The sequence below is a fragment of the Talpa occidentalis genome, unplaced genomic scaffold (genome assembly GCF_014898055.3).
Source record: "Talpa occidentalis isolate TD23 unplaced genomic scaffold, MPIMG_talOcc4v2.1 talOcc4.7, whole genome shotgun sequence".
In the NCBI taxonomy this organism is placed as follows: Eukaryota; Metazoa; Chordata; class Mammalia; order Eulipotyphla; family Talpidae; genus Talpa; species Talpa occidentalis.
This window is the reverse complement of record NW_023605083.1, coordinates 118,771,216-118,790,642: the sequence shown is the minus strand read 5'-3', so window position 1 is coordinate 118,790,642 and position 19,427 is coordinate 118,771,216. Positions and strand designations below refer to the sequence as shown.

The window sequence follows — 19,427 nt, the reverse complement described above, 5'->3', positions numbered from 1 at the left end:
TTCAAAAAGATCTCTCAACTGGTTAAGTGTCTAATTTTTGACAACCTGTAAGTTCAGCTCCAAAACCACCTGCCTGAGTTCAAAATGGAGGATGTATTATTTAATTAATAAGTGTTAAGAAAACAACCTGGATAATCTTACTGATCACAAGGTAAATTGATGAGAATAAAACTGCCAAGTTTAGTGTCTAAGTAAAGTGAGTCTGCCACATTGCCTTTCAGTTATTTCATCCGGGTTTAACTTTTTATTTTTATTTATTTATTTTTTAAAGATTTATTTATTTATTTATTTATTTATACAAGCACTGGGTACAGTCAGAAGCTCGGGAAGGTGAGAGAATTCACCAGAGCCAGAGCGGGGAGCGGAGCAGGCAGAAGGAACGAAGTACACTGCTGAGGGGAGCAGCGGGCGGCAGGAGAGGTCTGTGCGCCATGTGGGACCCTCCTCCGGTGGTCGGGGAGCAGCCGGGAATCGAACTGGCGATACAGAGGCTGCGGGCAGCTTCGCAGCCCAGCGCTCAACCGCTGTGCCACCGGGGAGGCCCGGGTTTAACTTTTTAAATGGGCAAATTGTTCACTCCTCCAGAGGGAAATGAAAAACTCAAAATCTTTTCTTTTGAGGAACACTTGTAATCGCTCTGACTGGTTGCCATGAAGAGAAGACTTGTAGCCACATCAATATTTAAATATTCAAGAGACTATAACTAAAAAGAGGAATTGAATCTTTTTTCTATTTCCCTGGACTGCAAATCAAGAACCAATGGGTTGAAGTTACAAGAAGTTAGATTTTGTCAACAAAGAATTTTCTAACATTAGAAAAAATACATAGAAAAAGTCAAAAGTGTTGAAACAGAAGCTGCACTTCATTTGTCTGGAATGTGGTCAGGGGGAAATCACGTATTAGGGACCAGACTAGATGATGACCTCTAAGATCTTTCCAGCTATGAGGTTTTATTAGTTTAGACACCAGGGACCAAGTATCCATCCTATAATCTCTGTTCTTAAATCTGCCAGTTATGTCTAAGGAAGAATACAGGACAAAGGGATGAAGCATACATTGTGTTCAAACACAAATGGAAGAGAATACCTTATATAAATGGGAAAATGAATTCCTTTTTCCCACTTTTAAAAATCTGTAGGCAGAGCTTTTTAATGCTTCCCAATCTAATAAACTGAAGCAGAAGTTCAAAAATTAACAGCCACAATAGTTTATTTACAATTGAACTCTTTATAAGATATTTACAGACAACCAATTTTTACACATCAGAAATGGTATCAAAAGTATGAATTACAACACAGACAATATGAAATGGGCATAAAACAAAGCTGAGTGGACAGACAAGCAATTTCTCTTTTTAATTTATTAACACTAGCTGAAACTTTGTTAAAGAAACGAACAAAGAACTATGGTTTAGGAGACTTGCAGGGCCTTCAGTTGAAGATTGAATTTCACAGTGTTGTATCCCATGTAGGGAAAAAATAAGACTAATTTTCCCCCCACACTCTAACACACTGTAATTTCACTCTTGAAACTTTGCTTATCTACTCTCCAACCTCCTTCTCAACAAACCTCAACATATCCAAATCAAAGGAGAATTGATCTAGAAGGACTATAAAAGAGGTCCTAGATAGAGGGAGAACCAAAGAAATAGAATCCACTTAAGTCTGGCCAGATAGCACCTCATAGATTCCTCTTAGTCTAGCTCAAGTTCAGAATCTGAGGAGTCCCCTGGGTAGGGCACAAACATAAAGATAAATTTGCTAACCCATATCCAAATTAGGAATCCAACAAATGCTGAAAATCAAGAAACAGAGGAATCAAGGAACAAAGTAAAGAGACACTGATTGGTCTTTTTTTTTCTTGGGTACATTATAAAGGAATATAACAGGTCTGAGTAGGAAAGCCAAACAGCTTGCCAAATTAAAATGATGAAGAACAAAGAAAATCTAGCACAGTTTTTCTAGAAATCTCCTTCTTCTTAAGGTGTGAGATGAGAGCCCCTAGTGGAATAAGTCCTACTTCTCTCTACATTCTTGCTGCAGTGAAGTTCACAGCAGGTTCCCTTGTGGAGAGCCCACTCTCCTAAGCAGATGGAGTTACAAATGAAAACCCACAGCCACACACACACAAAAGGAGAAATAAGAGCAGCAAGATCATCCAAGAATACTACATGTGCTGCCGGAATAATTCCTTTAAAAGTCAAACCCAGGGAGCACAGATCAACATCTCACAAAAAGCTTCAGCAGTGGGAGACCCCTGAGGAACTTTTCTTTTCTTCCCACAATGGTATCCCAGTCTCTCGTGCTCCACGGATGGGCCGGCCACACACCCTAAATACCTTGGCTTCTCCTCTAAAAGTGCTAATAATCTGGGGACATATTCTCTTCAAGGATAAAAGCCCCTACCTTCTAGGAGATTCGACCCCTACTTGTTTTCACACAATAGTCATAATGACTAAAGAAAGGCAATTCCTATATATTTAAGACCAGAGGTCTTGGCTCTATTTTCCTTCCAGATAGTTACAGGGATCTTACACTGAGACCAAAGTGGCCTGAAGTGCTGTCCTGAAATTTTTTTTTAACAAAATGGGGAGGGAGGGAGAAGGGGTGGGGCATGATGGTACACATACAAATCTATTTTTACAAAGTGAATGGAGAAGCTCATTAGGTACATCTGTTTGTTTTAAGATGTAGACATTTGCCAGCCAAAGGAAGCACATATTTCCACATACACCCCCCACCCTCCCTAAATCTCTATCCCACTACCAGGAGCTCAGCTAAAAGGATAAAGCCCAACTAAGGAATTCTTGAGAAGTGATGTGACACAAGGACATCTATACAGGTTCTGGCATGCTATTCCCAAATGCCAACTGCTTTTGTTTAGAGCCAAAACTTGTTCAAAACTAACCATCCCCAATGCTTTTCTCCTAAAGATTTTTTTGGGGGGAGGGGGGAATTGTTACTCATTAACTAAAATAAGCACAGCCAAACATCCCTTCCCACATGGCTATATCACAGCATAGTTTTAAGAGATTAACTTTTTTCAGACATTTACTGCCAACTTTCCAATCTCTTTTCTACCCTGTGAAGATGACTTGCTTCATCACTTCACTTTTGATTCCTCATCTGGTCCTTAAGCTCCTGGTGAGGTTTTTGTTTTGCTTTAGGATAAAAACCACTATACTCAAACTATAAGGAAGGGTACATCAGGGAGAGAAGAGTGCCATGCAGGCACAGCTCTAAAGGCAGGGGTTGCTTCATCTTCCACAAGACTAATGAAGAGAGCCCTTTTACCCCTTTAACATAGGCAAATGTATAGAAGCAGACCCCTAAAGCTTCCAAATCTGCCATTCTGTAGATTTAGTTTGAGAGTTCATTTCCCCCAAAGGGAAAAGAAATCCCAATCACCCTCCATAATTCACAATTAGCCCAATGAAATAATTTTGTGAAATCAGAGTGATGAAAACAAAACCAAGATCAAGAGAGTATGGAAGGGCATTAACAACAAATGATAACATACATGAGGACATAGGTCACATATACAGGTCTCTGCCACTCTCTGGGAATGGCATGCTACAACTATCTGAAGACAGGAGGTTCTTGCCAACACAGCTTATTTCCTACACGTCCGGTGAGGTGTTTGTTTCTTTTGGATCTCCAACCTGCATCGGCTACGCTCATCCAACCAGGGCAGTTCAAAATTCCTGGAAAAAAAGGATAAGGAAATCAACTTGTCAACTGGAAGGGATTCAGCGTGGCTATCTCAGTAACTCTAAAAAAAGACACTATGTCCCTCACCACACTTAGCCCTGCCTCCCAAGTTCCAAGTTGGAAGTGTCTTTACTGCCTTAAAGCCAGAGCAATACTTTAATAGCTTAAAGTGATTGACTGAATACTCTTTTTCTAACTCAAAAATCCTCCTAATTACTGGCTTGTGAATCTTATGACTGTGAGAGCTGTGGCCTAATTTTTGTTAGAGAACAAAAATTAGCTATCCCTAAGTCACCTGTGGCACCTTCTTTCTACCCAAGTGCACCTTAAATTTAAAAGGGAGTGTGAAGTACAGGCTATCTGAGAGGGGAGAGGAAAAAACTTTTATACTTACTGTGGAGTTAATTTTGGTAATGGTCGTCCAAATGCTACAACAGGCAAGAAGGGGGTAATCATCAAACTTTCAACTATGGAAAAAAAAAAAATGGGATTCGTTAGTGACATAGGTGGGAAATGTCTAACAACTTATACCAACTCCAAATACTGTTCATTCATTCAGAGTAAGTTGTATCCTGGAGTCTTACACCCTTTATCTTCTTTGAAAAACATCTTTTAAATAAACAACAAAACTTACCATCATCTGGCTCAGGGAAAAATGAGGTAACCTCAGGCTCAGATTCCTGAATTCCTTTCTTTTTATACATTCTGAGCTGCAGTCGCTGTAAAATTCTTTGTTCCCTGATCCTCTGAATATCCCATCTGGGAAAAACAAGCCAAACAAAACAGATAAACCCAACATTACTGAAAACTTGCTCTCTAAAAGCAAATCACACAATCCAGAAGCTCGGGAGATCTCTGCTGACTCTTCTTGATCAAGGGGGTTGGGTGGGTGGATGTGAGTGTGAGTGTGTAGAGGTCTGGGTGTGTGATGTGGCATGGTGGGGTGTGTGCGTAGGGGAATGGGCATTACAGAGAACTGCCTGCTTGGTTAAGGAAGAGCTGTTTATGACTACCAGTTAAGATCATGTGTTGGGGGCGGGGGAGGGAAGAGACCAAACATTTGACCTATAACTACCACTTCAAAGATAGTCAGGAGGACTCTCCACATAATGGATGAGAGAAGTCAAGGTCCTAGGGTACAGCTGTCCCCAGGACCAATATTTCTAGGCTCACCTTTTCCTTCTTTTCTCATCCAGCTCCAGTTTTGCATGCCGCTTTGAAAACACACTGTCATCAAGATTCTGTGTAAAGAATAACAGCTGATAAGCTATTTAACACCATGTAACATGCCTATATACCTCATTTCCAGCTTCCAGGAATATAAAATCTTTCACCTTCAGGTCCCACCTGAGTCTGTCAGTGCCTATGCATATCATTGGAATCTCCTAATGACAAAATCAACAAAACACATATTCCTTTCCCCTCCCCACCCCTTGTAGCATCTCCAAATTTCAAAATCATTTCCACACCTTTCTAAGGTAAAAGTCACATCAAACTAAATAACCGCTGAGACCTATATAACTAAATCCTTCCTACCTTCATACTTCATACTTTGTAAGAGTCTAAAGTATCAAACTTTTTAAGAGTCAAATGGTTTAGAATATACAGTTTTATTGCTGGCTAGTATGCTGTTGTACTTAGCATGAAATTTAGCTTTGTTTTGAACACCCCATACCTGTTTACTTTTACATAAATCACTTAACCAACCCAAACTCGTTTTCTTTTTTTTAATAAAGAGAGAATGGACCATTATTTTTATTTTATTTTATTTTTTTTTGTGGGATCCTCACCGGCGGCCTGGGAACCAACCAGCGCTGCAGAGACTGCGGGCAGCCTCGCAGCCCAGCGATCAACCGCTGCGCCACCAGGGGAGGCCCCAAACTCCAGTTTTCCCATCTATACAACAAAGTAACTGGACTACATAATCTCCCCCAAGTTCCCTTCTGGCTTTAAAATTCTATACAGTGGGCCTCCCCGGTGGCGCAGCAGTTGAGCGCTGGGTTGCGAAGCTGCCCGCGGCCTCTGCGGTGCCGGTTCGATCCCCGGCTGCTCCCCGGCCACCGGAGGAGGGTCCCACATGGCGCGCAGACCTCTCCTGCCGCCCGCTGCTCCCCTCAGCAGTGTACTTCGGTCCTTCTGCCTGCTCTGCACCCCGCTCTGGCTCTGGTGAATTCTCTCACCCTCCCGCGCTTCTGACTGTACCCAGTGCATGTATAAACAAAACAAACAAACAAACAAATAAATAAATAACATGCCTCTATAAAAAAAAATAAATAAACAAATAAAAAAAAAATAAAATTCTATACAGTTACTACACAGTTTAAAAATCTATACAAAAAGTCTATACAGTCACTATGATATTTTCAAGTTAGAGGTGCATTTCTGTTCTCACTCCCTTCCACTGACAGCTCTTCAGTACCTACCTCCAAAAGATCTGAAGGATTTGGGTCCCTTAGAGGCTCTACTGAGTGGTCCCTCCAAGAAGGAACTGGAAAAAATAAAAGAAAGAAAAAGAAAGGGAGGAGGGGTGGAACCATCCTTAAATCCAAGATCACAGCCCTTCTTCTATTCACTAGGATAAGAAGTCTCTCCCCCGTAAGATAAATTACCAAGTGATAGGAATCCATTCTATGGCCTCGCCTGAAGCCATGTTCTTTGTCCTCCCTATGGTATAAAAGATCCTAAAAGCCATTGCAGTCTACCAAACACAGGATCACAAAGAAACCCTAAGCCAATACCTGACAATTCATATAACAGATGCTATTGCAGTTCCTGAAAAACAACTGAAATTTGTAATCATACACCAAGGAATCTCACTCTCCCACATCCAACTGATGGGAAATGTAGCTCCCAACCATCCACCATCCCACCAACCCCCACCCCAGGCCCAGCCAGCACAATTCCTATTCTACTCACCAGCCAAGACTGAAGTTTCTCCTGCAACACTTGATGGCATCAGACACCCTAAATAATGCAGGAAAGAAGAATCATCTCAGTGTAAAAAGAAAAAAAGCCCATACCCAAAATGGAGGAAAGGATCATCACTGAAGTTCTCACTAGGAAGCCATTTTGGTTTTTTTGAGTTGTTCTTTTGAGAATTTCTCTCTGGGGGAGGGGAAGAGGGAACAACAGACAAAAGAAAAGAAAATAAGCCCACCACTTTTTTTTTTACACTGAGACGACTTCTTTTCTTCATTATTTAGGGTGGTTTCCCTGCAACAGTTGATGGCCAAGGATATCAAACCTTAAACTCAGAACATGGCAGGTGAGTAAAAGTTGACCCTATTTTTCAAATAAAAGATCAGTGTTCTCAAAACTTACATATGTAGTCTTCTTAAACAGCTCCCTCCTCCCTCCAAACAAACTAACTTGCTGGTCCAGCCTGAACAACATGCACAAAGACTTTGGCTTCCTTAGAACAAGCCAGCGAGACTTCCGCTTGAGATAGGGGCTTCAAGAATAAGGACTCACACATTTATTCACAACTCAGGCTCCTCAAAGGGCTGGGTCCCCCCAATCCGACTCTTTCTGTATTGCTATGCCCACAACCTCAGAGGTGTTTGTTATTTTCTGTACTAGGGCAGACAGTGTTCAAAAACAGCCAGTCACACAGAAGAGCTCTGGACCAAGCCATTTCCCAACCCCGGATGGGAAGTTGCTTCACGGTTTCTCTTAGGTTGTTACATGGCAGTGCCATGAAGTAAGAACGTTAACCTTTGAGGATGAACCTGTTCAACTGACTGAACCAACAAAAAAACCTGAACCTAGATCAGGATCCTGCTCTATCTCATGTAGTCAAGTGTGAGGCCTACTGAGTTTTAGATCATTAAGAAGAGTAATCTATCTTCCCCCACTTAATTTTGTCACCAGAACAGCCAAACAAAGCCTGGAGAATGTTCTTGTCTTACTGGAATGGATTCCCATCCCCATCCCTGCTGGGGCAAGACAGCGGTAGAAACTCAGGACTGCAGTTCTATCCAAGAAGGCTTCCCCCACCATCACCCCAGAGCACCCGCAGTGACTGTCACGGACTAACATTACAGGATTGAAGGTGCACGCCAGTTACTGGTTGATGTAGGACATAGGGGAGCATCTCTGTATGGAAGCCATAAAGAAAAAAAGGGAATGAAGAACAAGGTCCCACACACCACACCCTCCCCAAGCAGCTCAGATATCCCAAGATAGTCCTTATTGTTTGAAAAATAGTTTGTAGACCATTTTATTTAAATATATGAACAACCAATGGGCTACTGCAATCCAAGTGAACTCTTCACATTTAGAACCTTTGTGAAGTATAGTAAGATAAAAGTAAGACTGTTGGTCTTTGGCAGATTCCTCCTGCCCCCCAGACCGGGACATAGAGATACAAATAAATGTTTATATAGTTAAAGAGCGGAGGCCCAGGTGAAATTCCACACCCCAAGCTGGCTCCCCAACCCAAAAATTACCATTGGCCCCTGAGAACACCCAAAGACCACCCTCCCAGGTTTCACACAATTTCAATTGCAGGAACAGTCGTGTATGGCAAAGTATAAGTTCTATGCATTTCACAGCACAGAAAACCCTTCTTTCAGAGGGCACGCAAGTTGCCGGAGATTACACCCCCAAGTCTGGTGCTCTGGTGATGAGCAACTTACTGGCAAACACATCTCCCAGTGTTGTAAGCAGGCAAATACATTGAGCACATTTTGCTGTAATTCCATCTATTTGCAATGCCTGCACAGTGTCTGTCTCTGGCTGTTAACTTACTCATCTTGACAGAACTCTGCTTTATTGATTGCACTTTTTTAAAAATGCCAAAGGCATTTTCACACTTGTTAGCTTGACCGCCACCACTAGGGTATAAGAGCAAGTGTTCTCTATGCCTTACTTGCTACAGTCTCCTCCTTCTTTGGAGAGGATTCCCGTAATGGTAACGGTGATGGGGGAGGCTGGTGCCAACGACACAAATACATTTCTGTGGTGGAAAGGTACGGCAAATCTTCTATCTCACTTGAGAAGACTTTCTCCTTGGGATGGGTGCTGGGTCCCTTCTGGGGAGTGGAGAGTCTTGGTGGGGTGTCCACTGAAGACCGGGGCTTTTCTGGAGTTTCTTGGCTCCTCAATTCACGTTTACAAACAGTTTCGGATAAGGAACCACAGGGTTCCTCTTTAATGGGAGAGTGCTTAGGAGTTTTTGTTTTGACTTTTGAAAATTCAGGAGCCAGCTTTTTAACAGGAATCTTTCTTTCTGTACTTCCAAATGGGGATTTCCTATTAGACAGGGGAGAAAACATGACACAATTTATTGACTCTTGAATGAAACAATTTGATTACATTTGCAAGCAAGAGGACAAGCTAACTCCCATGCCCCAAAATGACCAGTATGCAGGTACTGCAACATCTGAGCTCACCCAGCAGTCATGAGCAGGAACAGTCTCATACTTAAGTTATACATAAGAGGCCCTCAGTGAATGTGTGTTGAAGAAGTGAGCATCCATGTAAAGTGAACTTCCATGAAAGAAAATTCCTATTTTATTCAAGATCCTTTAGCTAATATCAGGTGTACTACTCTGTGACCTATTTCATTCCTGTCAGCCAGAGATCAGTCTCATTTTTCTCCACTCTGCCGTTCCATGTTAGTTAGAATCTCTATTTCTTTTTTCTTGCTAACTGCTGACTCTTCTCTCTTCTCTCCCTCCTCCCCTTCCTAACATTCCTAGAATGCCATGTCCTTTCCTCTTTACCAACCTAAATTCTATACTTCTTTTTCAAGATCCATCTCCTCCTTAAAGTTGCACTATTCTATCTCAGAATAATCTTTAATAGCACTGAATCTTGCAAAACTTAGTTTGCATCACTGTTGTCTATTTGCATATTTTAGAGAGCTGAATTCTGAGTTTCAAAATGCATGCCATCCCTACACCTAGAATAATTTCTCTCAGTCCAGGGACAGTTAGAGCTTACTTTTTGATGTCTACCAGGACATAAAAGGAATTTAACACTTCCTAATTTGAAGTGAACTGCTATAGTTTTTTTTAAGAAACTCAGTTGTCACAATTGCTGCCCATTTACTTAGTGATGTACTCGACATTCTGTAATTACTACTGTGTTCAAAATGTTCCTAGCAGACTTTCATAGCTTACACAAGAATGTTCTGAGACAGTTACTCAGCACAGAAGCCCTGATAATTCAGGATATGGTTGCATTAAAACTAATTCATAAGTCCCAATCCCCTACTCTCAGGCACTAGAAACAAGCGTCCTCATCATGTCCAGACAGTGTAACCAAGTGATCAGCACACCTTTTGTGTCCCTTTCCACTCCGCCCACATGAGAAAGGCTTGGTAGGCAGAGTCTGGGATGTTTCAAGCTCCGGCTGGCACTCCAGTTTAATTTTCTCAGATAGCTCCGTTTCCTCTCTCTCTTCAGTTTCATAGCCCTGAAACAGCTTATGCCTTTCTTTCTCGTTATCCTTCTTTACCAGCTGCATCCGCCTTTCCATACGTTCAATCCGAGCAAGAAGCTAAAAGAAAGAGTGGCAAAATGCAGGCTTAAAACACATAAAATTAGCTCAGGTACTTAGCCCCACTGAGGAGTCATTATTGTCTTCTGCCTCTTTCCGTGGACAATATCAAAATTCAACTTATTTTTAAAAGGCAGACTTTAATCCAAATCGTTTCCCTTAAATAGAATAAAGAAGATACACTGCTTAATTTTAGGGGCTAACCTAGATGGGGAGGGGTGTGGGGGAATTTATAGCTGATACTTCTGAAAGAAGATCCTCTTCACTGGGAAGGCCACATCATACCTTTTAAATGGCATGGTCTCTGCTACTGCTAACCATGTGGTTCCAAGTCAGTTTGGGAGTTTCCAGAATTAACCTTATGTTTTTTACAGGAGGCCCCAAGTTTCTCCAAATTCTATCCTCTCCACGTCCACACACCAAAACTCTACACACAAAAGCAAAGTCCAAACGGTGCAAGAAGGAACTGAAAACACGGTTCCCCACTAGGGAATGCAGTGTTATTGAAAAGGGGTGTGTGTATTTGCCAGCTAAACAATGAATACTTAATTTAGAAGAATTACAAAAGGAACCAGTACCCATAAACCCCAAAGATCACGAAATAGGTATATTACTTTGCATTGAGATAATAAAAAAATCACATCTAATTATCTAAATATTAAAATCCAAGTCTTTTAATTCTAATCAAAGAGAGGACTACATAATCAAACAGAAAATCAAAGTCTCTATCACTGAAAGCATCACATTAAAATGTCCTGAGAAAAGGTGCTAACTGTGCTACAAGACTTTTATTTGGGTTATACAGTGATCATTAATGTTGCCTTCTTCATATCCACTTAGCTACACAGATTTCAGTATAAGCCAAATAACAAGTGGACTAAGAAACAAGCTTAAGCAACAGCAAGACTGCAATACACAACAGAAGCAGTAGATGCCAGGTTCAGACTGACACTCTATCCTTAACTCACCCCACTTTTCCTGCCTAGGAAAGTCTGCAGAAGGGCCATTACCACAGGAACTGAGCAGAAACCTCCACAATCAGCAGAGAGCCCCCCACTCCCCAGCCCTCTGTCAGCCATACTCTTATTTCATCTCCTCTGTTTTGGTTCATCGCCTTAACATTACTTAACCATGGTTTGTGGATGACATTTCCTTGATTACTTCTCCTTCACTGGTCCTTCTCTTCCTGCCTCCCAGGTTAGGATGTTATCATCACAGTACCATCACAACCCTAGACTGCAGTACAGTAGCTGAGCAGTGCCACCTCCATGTTGAGTAACTTCCACAAATCAACACCATGAGCTATTTTAATGAGACTTGCCCCAGCTCCCATTCTACCTTATAGAATGCCTCCTCCAATAAAACAGTCATTGCCTGATGCGATTCATTTGGAAAGCAAACAAAATGAATAGCCCTCTGCTCCCTTGCTCAGCCCTTGGTGCACACAACGCCAGAGAGAGAGGAAGAGGGGGAGAGAGAGAGGGGGAGAGCCTGCTGCAGCCTGAACACAATTGTAGAAACCATGTTTATTTTTAGGCAGCTGTAAGGTATTCTAGCACAGTAATACCCCCCCCCACATACACACACACAGTGCTTTCCTGATATTTGAAAGACTACGGTTTAACACACAAGGTGCCCATCACTACTGATGCAATACAAATAAGTCTGTGTAGCCAAGTACAAAGAAAAAAATAAATGACTCCCCTACTACCTTAAAATCCTAAACTAAAGCGTTGTTTTTTGGGGGGAGGGGGTGTCTCCCTTATACATTTAACAAGCTTACTTTCCCTTGATGCCTTTAAATCTTCCATGCTTATACAAGGGAGCTGGTCAGTGGGTCTTGTTTCAAAACTCAGATTCCAATTTACAACTGTCTTGAAATCAAAGGCAGTGATTCTCTCAACATCCGTTAAGAAAACTGAAACAGGATTGCACTGTGACTCGCCTCTACCTCTACCTGACAATTAAAAGGTCCATTACCCTCCTGTCTAAAGATGCTCCCACCACGGATGGGGAGAGCAACAGCTGCTAAGTCCAGAAGACATTTCTAACGCGACACTCTTTAACCCCTTCCGTAAAGCCACCACAGACATCTGCATCCACCTTTCCATTCTCTCAGGCCCTCACAATCAAGTCTTGTCCCACTCTGCCCGTCTTTCCCACACTCCCGGGCTGTCATTTTAAATTAACCCTTTGGCACCTGAGCCCTCCCCTCCCCCCGCCCCCCGGGAGGTCGCCCTTTAACCCCTCCTTCCCACCCCGCGTGTCAGGGAGCCGGGCTTCCCTGGACCCAGCGCCTAACACCCCGCCTTGCTGGGGGCCCACCTCCTGACCCCCCAGCGAGGGCCACCTTAACCTCCTCCAGCCCCTTCCCCCGAGCATGCGCACAAGTCGCTCCTCAGCCCGAACGCGGATTAACCCCTGGCGTACCGTGTCTCTCTCAGACTTCAGCTCCTCGATCTCCTTTTCCTTGGCCTGCAGCTGCTGCTGCTGCTGTTCGATGAGGTCCAATTGCAGCAGAAGGATCTGTTTGAGGCAGGCGGCCTGGCTGGAGGCTCCCGCGCCGCCGCCACCCCCGAGAGGGCTCTTCCTCATGCTCTTCCATCTGCCCTCGCTGGCCGCCAGGGTCCCGGCGGCGGCGGTGGGCGCGAGGGGTGGCGGCCCGGGCAGAGGTAGTGGTGGGGGTCCCGCCGGGTCCGAGGCGGTGGCAGCAGGGGGAGCCGCCCCACCCTTGTCCCCAACCCAGGGCGTCGGCTCTTTGGCCGCCGCCACGAGAGAGCCCGTCTGAATGGGCAGCACCGCCTGATACTTGGGCCGGGGGCTGCAGCCGGCGCCGGCGGCCGCTGGCTCCCCCCCGATGCCGGCTTGCTTGGTGGCCGGGGGCGGGCAGGGCAAGGGCACCGAGCCGCCCCAGCTCTCTTCCTGCTGCCCGGGGGCCGCCCCGGCCGGGAGCAACAAGCCCCGGCCCTTGCCGCCGCAGCCGGCCGGGGAGGGCGCCGGGCTCCCGCCCTGGGAGGAGGCCAGCGGGGGCCCCGGCTCCTTGAGCTTACGGTGCCGGGGGAGGAAGTGGGCTTCGGCCGCCCCGGGCTCGTCCTCCGGCCCGCCCAGCGCCGCAGCCCGCTCGTAGTCCAGTCGCTGCTCAGGGTTGCCGCCGGCAGGGGCCGCGGCCGCCTTGAACACTGCGGATCTCATGGTCATAGTGGTCCGGAGCGGCGCCGGGGACCGAGACGGAGGAGGGGGTGGGGAAGGGGCGAGGTGCGGGGGGTCGAGGACGGAGGAGGGGGAGGGGAGTTTGGCGGGCTCGCCTCAGCAGCGCGGCCGCCGGCCTCGGCTAGCGCGGCTCCGCCGGGGCCCGGGCGCCATCCCGCCGGCGTGCGGAGAAGTGGAGGCCGCGGCTGAGGCCCGCCGCCGGCCCATGGGGGCCTCGCCGCCGCCTCTGCTGCCGCCGCCGCCGCCTTCGCCTCAGAGGCAGGAGCTCGCACCCAGCCGCCCCCGAGCTCATCCCCGGAGCTCGCTTCGGCCCCCCCTGGCCCGGCCGGGCCCGCCTCGTCTCCCCACCCCACACCCCCCTTCCCCGCCCCGGCCCCCCGCCCCGGAGCTCGCCTCAGCCGCCCCGAGCCTCCATTTTCCCCCCCCTCCTCCTCAGGAGGGGGTGGGAGGGAAGGGTCCGCCCAAAGCCCTCCTCCGGGAGGGGGGTCTGTCGCCGCCCCCGGGGGGTCTCCGCGGCTCGGGGTCCCCCTCCCCCACCGTCACCCCCGGCGCCTCGGCGTTTCCCTTTAAAAAAACGGAGCCGCACGGAGCCGCCGCCGCCGCCGCCGCCCGCAGGGCGCATGCGCCGGGCGGGAGCGGGCGGGAGCGAGCGCCGAGCGCCGCGGAGGGAGGGCCGCGCTATTGTGAAAGGGGCCGCCGCCGCCTGGAGGGGGCGCGGAGGGGGCTGCGGGGGCCCGGGGCGCGGGGGCCGGCGAGGAGAGGCCGGGGAGAAGGGGCCGAGACCTGGGAGCCGGCGGAGGCGCGGGGTGAAGGTGGGCTGCCGGGGGAGGAGCGAGCCGGGGGAGGGTCAGGAGGAGGGAAGAAAGGGCGAGGGCGGCGACGGGTGTGCGGGAAGGCGGGGGCTCCGCGGGAGAAAGGAGCGCGAGAGAATGGGGTTGAGGGGAAGGAAGGGGCTCCGCGGGCTGCGGCGCCCTGGGTGGAGGTGCCCCCAGCGCCCCACGACCTGCCTGCGCCGGGCGGCCCTTCCCCCGCAGCTTGGCAACCGGCCTGGGCCCCGCGGCCCCGCGCGCCTCCTGGGCCCGAGGCTGGAGCGGGCTCGGGTTAGGGCCTGTGGGGGGTTCCTGGGGGGAGAAGCGTAACCCCTGGGCCACTCCCCGGCAGCTCCACACTGCTACGGGAGAGAATGAAGTTCTTTGTTTCTAAGGGCTCCGGATCAGAAACGGAGGGACCTCTGGTTCCCAGAGGAGGAAAATCCATGATGTCTGCTGCCCAGGGAGTTGTTGCCACAGCCTCACTGGGAAGTATTGCCAACTACCAACAGCTCTTTCCCAACGGCCGTTTCCCCAGTCTTCTAGCATCTCCTAGAGCTTCATGAAGGGTTGAAGCAAAGGCATTTACACCTTTACTAGGAATAGCAATATTTTAGGGTATCCTGCCTTGAGCGCGTCTAACTATCTCTCCATGTGTGTGTCTTCCCTTCCAGGCAACTTTAGCCAGGTCCTCACAATTCCTCGTGGACGAACTTTGTTTTAATTGATTTTTTTTTCCTGTCGAGGTGTATTTTCTTCAATCCATAAGGAGATGAGTGACTAACATTCTTTGGCCTAATGTGAGAACCTCTAATTAAAATTGTCTTTGCCTTGTGGAACCAGAGCATGAAGCGCTGGAAATTTTAAACAAGTGGGTGTGAATGTGTTAAGAAGCCAAGAAAGCCCCAGCCCTCTTCCATCAGAGTCTCTGGCCTCAGATCTGCAAGGGAAAGATTGGGGTCAGGGAACCCCCTGTAGAGGATTGTGGTGGGACGCACATAAAATATGCTGCTCTCTTTCAGGTATCAGGGCATTCCGTATTATCGCTGCACTGATAATTCCAAGATTTACATCTTCTTGGCTAACTCCAAAAATCCTAGATCCAACTGCCTAGGAGACACATTTACTTGCATGTCTAACATCACAATTCTGAATATACCACAAAACTTTGCAGCATCTCGCCACTTACTCTTTAAAGTCATAGATCACTTTTTAAAAATATTTATTTATGCATACAAGAGCTGGGCTGTAGGCTAGAGGTGGGGGGGGGAGAGGATTCACCAGAGACAAAGTGGGGAGCAGAACAGCAGATTAACTGAAATACACTGCTGAGGGGAGCAGCAGGGGAGACAGGAGAGATCTACTGCGCCATGTGGGTAGCTCCCTGGCCAGGACAGAACTTGTGCAGCAATGGCTGCTGATTTGCTTCATAGTGCTGAGACTTAACCCCTTGCACCACCAGGGAGGCCCTATAATCATATCACTTAATTGCAGTAACCTTGTACTAATGTCTCTGTTTCAACCTTTGCCTTTTCCCACTTAAATCTGTGTCAACACAGCAGCCATAGTGACCCTGATAAGATATGAGTGAGGTTATGTTTTGATCAAAGATGGTTTTCCATCTTACTTGGAGTAAAAACAAATTCATCATTATTGCTTGTAGGATCTGACTCCTAGTACTCTGACTTGGGCTCCTACTGCTATCTACTTATTCACTCCCTTCCTACCTTGTGCTCTCTCCTTCAAACACACCTGCTATTTGTCTGCTCAGATCTTTTCACTTACTGTTCCCTGCACGTGGTTTCCTCTCTCACTTCCTTCAGCTGCTTACTAATTATCTTTTCATAAGATCTTCCCTTATTGTAAACTCACAATTCCTTCCAAACTTGCTCTTCCCCCTATTAGAAACCTTATTTTAAATCATAGTACTTCTGACCACCTGACATTTATCTACCTTGTTTATTGTCCTGCTCCATATAATGTAAGCTTCATGTTCATTGCCGTCTCCTCACACCTACAGCCATATCTGGCACAAAGTAGGAACTTAGTAAATAGTCATCAAATGTGTAGATGATCTGTTTAGAAATATTGAAAGAAAGCATCTACCCTTAATCCTTAACTTGGTTGAGTAACAATCATATGACATTAATATGTGAAAAATAGTGAAATCTAGGGAATAATAAAGTGTAGGAGCAAAGAGAAAATAAAACAGTGACCAGACAGAATGGAGAAAGTGACAACTGAGGTGGGTCTTAAAGGTTAAGACCAGGAGAGGATATTTCACTCAGGCGAGAGAGCACTATAGGGGTATGGGATAAAAAGAGTGAATAGAAGAAGTTGGCTTGAATAATGGGGAGTATAGCGAATAAAGCAGGAAAACTAGATTGTGACCAGATTATAAAGGGCTGAAGGCCCAATTAAGGAATGTATAATTTGTCAGGTATAGTGAACCATAGATTTCCAGCAATGTATGGAATGATTAGATTTGTGGGGGGGTGGGGGTGGTTAACGTCATTTTTAAAATTTATGCATACAAGAACTGGGATATAGGCCAGAGGTGTGGGGGGTGAGAGGATTTACCAGAGACAGTGGGAAGCAGAACAGGCCAACTGAGTGAAATAACACTGCTGAGGGGAGCAATGGGTGAGGCATGAGAGGTTTGCTGGGCCATGTGGGTAGCTCCCTGACTGGGGATCAAACTCATGCTGCAGTGGCTGGTAATAGCTAGATAGCACTGAGACTTTAACCCCTGCACCACCAGGGAGGCCCTAGATTTGTGTTTCTGAACACTAATTCAATATGTGTATCTTTGCACTGAAGGCAGGACATCAACCTGAAGGTGGTTCAGTGTGAAATGAAGAGTGGTAACTTTAAGGTCCCAGTGGTATGGGGGTGTAGAGGGAACAACAGGTTGGAAAACTGGATGGTTAAGAGCACAGGCTCTGGGGCCTCCCTGGTGGCACAAGGGGTTAAGCACAACATTGATTGTGAAGCTATCCATTCCTCTGCAGCAAGAGCTTGATCTGCTGGACAGGGAGCTACCCACTGGCGCAGCTGACCTCTCCTGTCTTGCTTGCTGCTCCCCTCAGCAGTGTATTTCAGTCACTGCCTCCTCTGTTCCCTGCTCTGTCTCTGGTGAATCCTTTTACCCCACCCACACCTCTGGCCTGTACCCCAGCTCTTGTATTCATAATTTTTTTTAAAGATTTTTTTATCCATGTATACAAGTGCTGGGGTACAGGCCAGAGATGGGGCGGGGTGACAGGATTCACCAGAGACAGAGCAGGGAACAGAACAGGCAGACCAACCGAAGTATACTGCTGAGGGGAGCAGCGGAAGAGACGGGGAAGGTCTACTTTGCCATGTGGGTTGCTCCCTGGCTGGCCGGGGATCAAACTCGTGCTGCAGAGGCTGTGGTTGCTTCGTAGTGCTTCATAGTGTGGTGCTTAACCCCTGGTGCCACCAGGGAGGCCCTTTTTTTTTTTTTTTTCCTTCAAAGAGCACAGGCTCTGGTAAAGGACTGCAGGCAGCAATCACAGTTCCATTTACTGGCTGTGGGATTAACCTCTCTACATATCTCAGTTTCCACATCTCTCAATTGAGAATAATGGTATCTTAAACTCAGGGTGATTGTGAAGTTAAATGACATAATCCATGTGAATGTTTATCATCACATATAGCACCTTGTAGTGCTCGCTTCGGCAGCACATATACATATAGCACCTTGTAATGCTTGAGAGTGTGGTTATGAATGGCAGAATTTGTTGCTCCACAGAAAGCGTAGATGGAGGTGAGGGAGAACTTTATGGTCAAGATTTTTAAGGCTGGACAGATGACAATTCCATTAACAAATTGCATGTTTTCTTCCCTAAACCATGTGGTCTTCAACCAGCACCACTGGCATCCCATGGGAACTTGTTAGAAGTGTGTATTCTTGGGACCCCACTCCAGACCTAATGGATCACAAACTCCTGGGGAGGAGGGACTTAACAGTCTGTGTTCTAACAAGCCCTGCAGGTGATTCTGATGCACCTCAAGTTTGGAAATCACTGGTTTGCAGTCCATACTATATGTTAGGGTTGGCCTAGCTGTTCTTAAAGGGCCAGACAGTAAATATGTTAGGCTTTGACAGCCATAGTATTTCTTACCCTATTCAACTCTGCCATTGTAGTGCAAAAGGGAGGTAGTGGGTAAAGGAATGAGTGCGGCTGGTGATGAGCCTTGATCTAAAGTACTGGCACTGGATAAATCACTTGGGGAATCCAAAAAGAGAATGGGCATAAAGAGGGAATGATAGGTGAGAGACCCAATGGTTAAAAGCAGAGGCTCGCATAGATAGAATGCTGGATAGATGGCAAAGTTTCTGTGACTGCAAGCAGCAATCACAGTTCCACTATTTTATAAATATTTAGGGAGACACAAATTTGAATTTCATGTGTCATGAAATTCTATTTTAGGTTTTTCAACCATTTAACAATTCTTTAAGAAAAATAGGCATTGGGCTTATGTGGCCCATGGCTGTGGTTTGCCTACCAGTGATCTGGAGCTAATCTTCCCAAAAAAAGACTGGGGGGGGGGCACGAAGGGGAGCACTCTTTAGTACCCTTGTAAATCAACGCAGTGTGGCTTAGAACTGTTATTTATTCTGAGATTACATGCTTCCTATTTTGTGTTAAAATGTGCTTTTGTGAAATGATATAGCAATTGGTGGTGGCAATTTTTTCATGTCCTTACTTGGCAAAATAAAAAGCTGGCAATCCTATATCAGTCCCCCACATTTTTTTTTTTCTGGAAACTTTACAACTCTGAAATCCAATGTGTAGCATTTCATTACTCCAGACCAAGTAAACATACTTTTCTCCCCTAAAGCCAGGGGCTGGAATTTTTGGATTAGAGGTATGGTCTTGCTCTCAATTCACAGGATGAGGATAAATCATCTGGGAAATCCAGGAAGAGAAGACCTTCTAAGAAGGGAAGATAATTCTTGCTTCCAAACCATTAGATTTTAAACTAGTAATCCCTAAACTAAGACTTATAAGGAAGGGAGCGATCAAGTAAAGCGTCAAGAGGGAGAAAGTGGAGCTGCTAGCCACGAGGAAAACTTAGGACCCATAACATAAATCAAGTCCTTATTCCTTGCCTATTTTACCCCCTAATGGGATAATGACCATCTCTTCTGCCCTCTGGCTAAGAG

General features: G+C 46.2%; 1 protein-coding gene across 2 annotated transcripts; it reads right to left on the bottom strand.

Annotated features, from left to right (window-relative positions):
- Window positions 1-1,191: 1,191 nt before the first annotated feature.
- Window positions 1,192-14,046, bottom strand: MSL1 (MSL complex subunit 1). Of its 2 annotated transcripts, XM_037492820.1 has the most exons (9): window positions 12,645-14,046; window positions 9,994-10,214; window positions 8,581-8,963; window positions 6,627-6,674; window positions 6,134-6,198; window positions 4,884-4,951; window positions 4,345-4,469; window positions 4,105-4,177; window positions 1,192-3,703 (listed from the first exon to the last, which is right to left on the bottom strand). In XM_037492820.1, exons 1-9 carry the CDS (start codon window positions 13,410-13,412, stop codon window positions 3,613-3,615), a joined length of 1,842 nt encoding a protein of 613 aa, XP_037348717.1. In that variant the 5' UTR covers window positions 13,413-14,046; the 3' UTR covers window positions 1,192-3,612. The 2 variants fall into 2 exon arrangements, with proteins under 2 accessions (XP_037348717.1, XP_037348719.1); XM_037492822.1 differs by lacking the exon at window positions 6,627-6,674.
- Between the last annotated feature and the right edge of the window lie 5,381 nt (window positions 14,047-19,427).